Genomic DNA, 6,015 nt, shown 5'->3' with positions numbered 1-6,015 from the left:
CACGGAGCCTGCTTTGTGCAAAAGTGATGTACAGCGACTGCAAAGATCCCGCTGGGCCGACAACCATTTTGTGAAATTTACATCGCCGGCAATCACGGCCATTTCATAAAGCCGGCGAGCTGAACAGAAGTCTGGAGCGTGTGAATGCACCATGATGATGTTTAATTTTTTTAAAAAAATATATATAATAATGGCGAAATGATATTAAGTAGGCTTTCTAACACACGCCTTAATGGTACATAGCAATTCACATGCAGTCTATAGAAAAGCCTTTTCTGCAAAATTGCCACGTTCTGGAGAAACAAGCGAAGAACGTAATGGGTGCGATCCTGTGCGCATTTACTTGGTATTATGTCTCCTTGGGCCCAGTGTGGCTTACTGTTGAGGAAGCATATACTGTACACAGGAATGGGGAAACGTCTCGCCCGTCGCTCCACTGAGTCGCTTTGTAGCCGGCGCCGCCCCTCCCTCTCCAGACGCGCCTAGTCAAGGCGGATTCTGGTCTTATTTTTGGTCCTATTGCAAATACATAAACGGGCCTTACTAAGTACAGGGAAACAAAAGGCTTGCCGCTTGTTTACTCACCGTATGAAATGGCGGGGAAGATGGTCTCCACATAAGTGGGGCGAGAAAGAAAGCAATCTCCCAATTTTACCACCCCCCCCCGAATTCTAACCCTCCCCAAAATGGCTGGCGCGGGTGAGTAGAGGTGGGATGCCTCTCAATACCAAAATATCTCTCAACAGCCACTTTCAGGAGCGATACCTTACACCGCAGAATGACTGCGCCTGTAGAAATAAGAGTTCAGCCAAAACGGTGACTTTCCAAAAATAAGCTTTGAGCTACTATTTACAAAGGACTAATGCTTAGGGAACTGCAAGTGAAACCTGCAGCAACATTTTGTCATGTGTAGAGATCGTCCTGTTCCTGGTCTCAGCCAGCCCTGAGCTTCTCTAATAGATGTGGCCACAGTGGATCGCTTCCTGGCTGCCACACCTTTGGGGTTTCTTTCTTAAATACGTTTTGTATTTTTGCAAACCCCGGGATTCTCCCAAAGCCTGCCTCCTGTGTGTGTTGGATGGTGCTGTCTTAGCTGCAAAAGGACACACACTCTGAGAATGTGTCATTTTTGGTATTTAGGAAGGTTGTTTGAAATTCAAATTATCAACTTAAAGGGGGGGGAGCTTTATGGTTTCTGTACAAACTGAAAGCATTATTAGCTAAATGTGTAACCAAGCACATTAGTTGGGAAAGCATCCTAAACTTGTTTATGCTGAAGTTGGCTCCAGTGAGAACATTGGCTCTGAGCTCCAAGCACAACTGGATGTGACTTGGGACCTGTGGATGTAACAACAGGGAGGAAAATCTTACTAGAACTGCAGCAACTCAGGAGTTCAGCCACTCCCCATCATTTTTTCAGATTACAATCTCTCACCTGCACAGCCTTATTTAACTCTGAAGTAAGGCTGGTATCATACTGATGCATATATAGGTTTCCCCAGCAGGGATACAGTAGTGGGTGTGGAAGCTGTAAACAGGAAAATGGTGGCCTAAAATGGTTTGTGTATTTCTATTCCCAAACATTTGAATTTGCACATTGTTTAAATGCACCCCAGGTTAATAAGAATTAAACCCTTTGCCCGAAAGGAGGCATTTGTTGTAAAAGCATAGGTTAAGAGGATAGCATAGGTTAAGAGGCCACTCATCAAATGGGCGGAAAAAATACTAGGTTCTCATAATATTGTACCATACTACAGGCTGGAATCCTATACATATTTACCTAAGATTAAATCCCATTGAACACTGTGTGACTTGCTTCTGAGTAGCTATGCTTAGGGTTGCACTGCCTGTGGCTAAAACCAGCAGCATACCTGACTGGTGATCAACTATGATTCTTCTCTTCAGCTTAATGCTAAAATACCGTGTGGCTAGAACAGCTAGGAAACTTACAGTGCTTTAGAAATAGATGGGCTGCAGTGAGTATTAGGAGACTGCAATGTAGAGCTTGGTAATTATATATAATATCTGTATCCATGTATACTTGCTTTATTGTTTTGGCAGTTAATCTTATGCAGTTGCTGTTATTTTCTTTATACATTGTGCTGTATCAATTATTTTGGTAACATTGCACTGCTTTCGATTTCCCTTTCTGTTCTTATGAAGTCGTTTATTACTTCTTTAATATTTCCATGTTGTTCATTGTATATCAATAATCTTATTTTCTTTCACTTTATGAAAGAATAAGGCAATTATATAACAATGTACTATCATTTCAAAGGGATTTGAACAGAAACTATTTCTCCAGTAAGATTCAGCTCAAAAATCTGGAAAGAGGGAAAGAAGAGACCAAACACTGACTTTTTTGTTTTATTCCAAAAACAAAAACACACTTCAGCAGCAAAAAAACATTGATTCAAAAAACAAGACAGACACAAAGAAGGGCCGAAGGGTATGGGGTGTGTTGGGTATGGTGGGATTTCTTTCCAGGTTTATTCAAGTTCCTTGTAGCGGGCAAACATGACTCGCCGCACAGCATCTCGGTACGTTTCATTAGATTGCCTTCTGCTGGGCCTCCCTTGGGTCCCTAATCCTGCTCCCCTCTTTCGACTTTCAGCCTGGAAAAATAAAGAGAGAGAGAGAGAGAGATAAAAGCAGCTAGTTATACTTGCACCTAGAACATTCACCAAGTGCACTTCTTATCACTAGAGAAGGAATAAACATTGCTTGGCATGTTACAGACAGGTCCAGTTCAGGCATTCACCAAACTCATGAGGGTGAAAACTGCCCCTCCCCGCAAAAGCCCACCCATGGAGGCTCCTCATGTCTTTCCACTCATTGGGCAAAAATAAGAAAGGAGCCCCCATGCAGGGACATTGTGGGCAGGACTTGCCTGCACATGCACACACCCCTATCTCTAGACAGTTTTAGCCCTTTGTGTGTTCAAGTGAGTACCTGAACAATCAAAAGCCATTTCAAGCTATTTAAAACATAGCTTAACAATATTGCTTTGAGTAAGGATAATGTACAGAGAATACATAATTTAATACCAGTTAGCTTTGCCTAAAAAATGCTGTAAATAAGGACACTGAGTGTTTGGTCCTTTAAGTGGCCATGCTATGCCACCTCCATTCTTGGGGATTCTTTTCTGAATCCCACCTTCAGCACCACAACCCACCTTGCTCCAGTATTGCCAACCACATTAAAAAAAAACGATACCCCTCACTTTCCACTTCAGTTAAGTGCTCAAGACAGCTAACGTAACAGGAGTTAACAAAAAATATAACTAGAACAGCAATGTTTTCAAATGAAGACTCTGCTAATAAGGAGGACAGATTGACTTCCCAGGGCAGGATATTCCATATCCTGGGTGCTGAAACCAAGAAGACCCTTTACCTCACTTCCACTAATAGCACTTCAGATGCCAGTAAGCAGAGATATTGCAGGGATACTGTTCATGCTTGTAGGATGCAATAATTCAAAACAGTTGCCTTTGCAAACACAAGAATTTTACCTCCACTGGTGACGTCATGCCCTGTTCATTGCGACCCAGACCTGAACCTTCCTTCCAGCCCATAGCCTGCATCATACGGCTTCCTTTGTTATTGCTCTCCAGTCTTCCTCTATCTGAGGGCTTGTAGTCACTGCAAACAAATGTAAGTATGCTGGCATGAATAAACTTTCAGGAGCATATCTGCTATAGAAATTATTGTATAAGCAATAGCGTGTTTTATAGAGGCAAAGAAACTTTAGGAGCCGGGCTGTTAGCTGCCTCAAGAATGAGCATCTAGGCCAGGGTGCGTTAATTTTAATACTGTAGATCTATTCTGAATAGAACTTAGCTGGATACAACCTAAAGCGTTGAGAGGCACTTCAGTTCCCACCATCACCACCATCTGTCAATTCAGCAAAGCCGTTACTATGGCATCCCTGTAAGATAGTCATTGAGCCTCTAACAAAGAGAGACCACACTTTGCAAAGCAGCCTGTTTCACTGTTACGGAATAAGTTGGCAAAAACAACTTTGAGATAAGAATGTCCCAATACCTTTCAGAATTCCTGAAATTCTTCGGTCGTTTTCTCTCTGGAGAGTTCCGTTCCTCAAATCTCTCTCTTCTGTCACCTCCTTTTTCTTTAAACCTTCCCTTTATATTAAAAGGTAGAGTTAGTGAAGATGGCATCCCAGATTTTCCCTCCCAAAATGCATTCATTCACTAAAAATTATACATTTGTGCAACTAACCTAAGGAGTGGAGAAAAATTCCCCAGTACAGTGGTGCCTCGCAAGACGAAAAGAATCCGTTCCGCGATTCTCTTCGTCTAGCGGTTTTTTCGTCTTGCGAAGCAAGCCCATTGACGGCTTAGCAGATTAGCGCTATTAGCGGCTTTTAGCGGCTTATCAGCTTAGCGGATAAGCAGATAAGCGGCTTAGAAAAAGGGGGGGAGGGGAAAAAAGTCGGAAAAACTCGCAAGACATTTCGTCTTGTGAAGCAAGCCCATAGGGAAATTCGTTTTGCGAAGCGCCTCCAAAACGGAAAACCCTTTCGTCTAGCGGGTTTTTCGTCTTGCGAGGCATTCGTCTTGCGGGGCACCACTGTAGTCCCTCAGCACTGCAACAGAGCATCTTGCTTTATTTTCCAGACATTTCCAAACAAGCATCTACAAGAGCCTACCCATCTTATTAACTTATCAATGTAATATCAAAGTACAAGTATCAGCCACTTTGATCTTGCATCTCCATAAAATTGAAACCATTTGGTTATTTTTCAGGGTGTTTAATTTTCTTTGGAAGTGTGGAATGAAGTGCTAGCATTAAGACAGAGAGGGGCCTGACATTCAGATCCAAGAACACTGCTGCACACTGAAAGCAAGACTTTTCTTTGGGCATAAATTTAGCAGTCAAGAGTCTACATCTTCTGACAGATCCATTTTGTGTCTCTCCCTATCAAGGCAAGATGAGAGCCAGTGCAGTCTCTGTGCACGCTAAGAGAAGAATCCCCAGGGCTGGGTGTTTATAACAAACCATGTTCCTACACGATCAGGTTGCTTAATTCTTTCCCACTTGGAGCCTTTATTGGCACTTGACTTTATTTCTAAATAGCAGGTAGACTAATGGCACCCAGAAAAACAAGGTAAACAACAGCACTCTCCAGATGGCAAGGGAAATCTCAGGGAGGCACAGAGGTCACACAAAGGAAAGTTCTCAATATCAACTGATGGTGCTGCTTAAGGCTGTTACGGCATGACAAAAAATTGGATAGATGATGGATGATTGTTTAATTCACTTTCAGGACCTGGAATCTAGATACCTGCTGCACTGTGTGTGTGTGTGTGTGTGTGTGTGTGTGTGTGTGTACACACACACACACACACACACACACACACACACACACACACCCACCCCCAAGTAAGCATTGGTGGGGCACACAGGGAATTAATGTTTTGTTTATGCAGAGCCACAGCTGCACAGGACCATACAAAGCAGATGTAATTACCTCACGTTCTCGCCTCTCCAAATACGCAAGCTCTTGCTCCGATTGTTTTATTTTACGATGAATTTCTAGGTTTTGCTGTAAGAAGCAAAATGGATGAATAGCTTTTGAATTGTCTCACTTCATGCAATGAAAAATATTTATTCTAGCCATGTAAAATGTTTAGCCACTTCTTAAGTTTTGCGAGATAGTAGGATGTATGGGCAAACAATTGGAAATAAAACGAAGTGCTATACTGAATTCCAACAGCTGAGTACATATTACTACAAAATAAATATACCTAAGAGTGCAAAATGAAAGCAAAGAAACTAAATTTATTCATATCCATTCCATGTATTTCTGTTCCTAAAAAGACAGCTTTTCATTCTCTTAAAAATGGCCACCTGAGGCCTTGTTTCGGGTGTCATTGCCAAATGAAGCTTGGGCACCAACTTGATGGAATGCCCTCCCCAGAGTAACTCAGCAGGCAATGACTGTTCCCTTTCAGGTATAACCTGGGATTTTTAGGAAGCCTTTGGCTAATCTAAC

At 42.4% G+C, this 6,015-nt stretch overlaps 1 protein-coding gene across 3 annotated transcripts in view; it reads right to left on the bottom strand.

Annotated features, from left to right (window-relative positions):
* Positions 1–2,354: 2,354 nt before the first annotated feature.
* Positions 2,355–6,015, bottom strand: part of RBM6 (RNA binding motif protein 6) — a 58,233-nt gene continuing 54,572 nt past the window's right edge. For all 3 annotated transcript variants that reach the window (XM_081851285.1, XM_081851286.1, XM_081851284.1), the window contains 4 exons: positions 5,491–5,565; positions 4,044–4,141; positions 3,512–3,641; positions 2,355–2,615 (listed from right to left, as the gene is read on the bottom strand). In XM_081851285.1, the coding sequence (XP_081707411.1) occupies positions 2,490–2,615; positions 3,512–3,641; positions 4,044–4,141; positions 5,491–5,565 (429 nt within the window). In that variant the 3' untranslated portion in view covers positions 2,355–2,489. The remainder of the gene's footprint in view (positions 2,616–3,511; positions 3,642–4,043; positions 4,142–5,490; positions 5,566–6,015) is intronic.

Source organism: Podarcis erhardii, assembly GCF_964252035.2.
Source record: "Podarcis erhardii genome assembly, chromosome: 2".
In the NCBI taxonomy this organism is placed as follows: Eukaryota; Metazoa; Chordata; class Lepidosauria; order Squamata; family Lacertidae; genus Podarcis; species Podarcis erhardii.
Note: the sequence above shows the minus strand (reverse complement) of the source record. Positions and strands in the feature narration are given on the sequence as shown.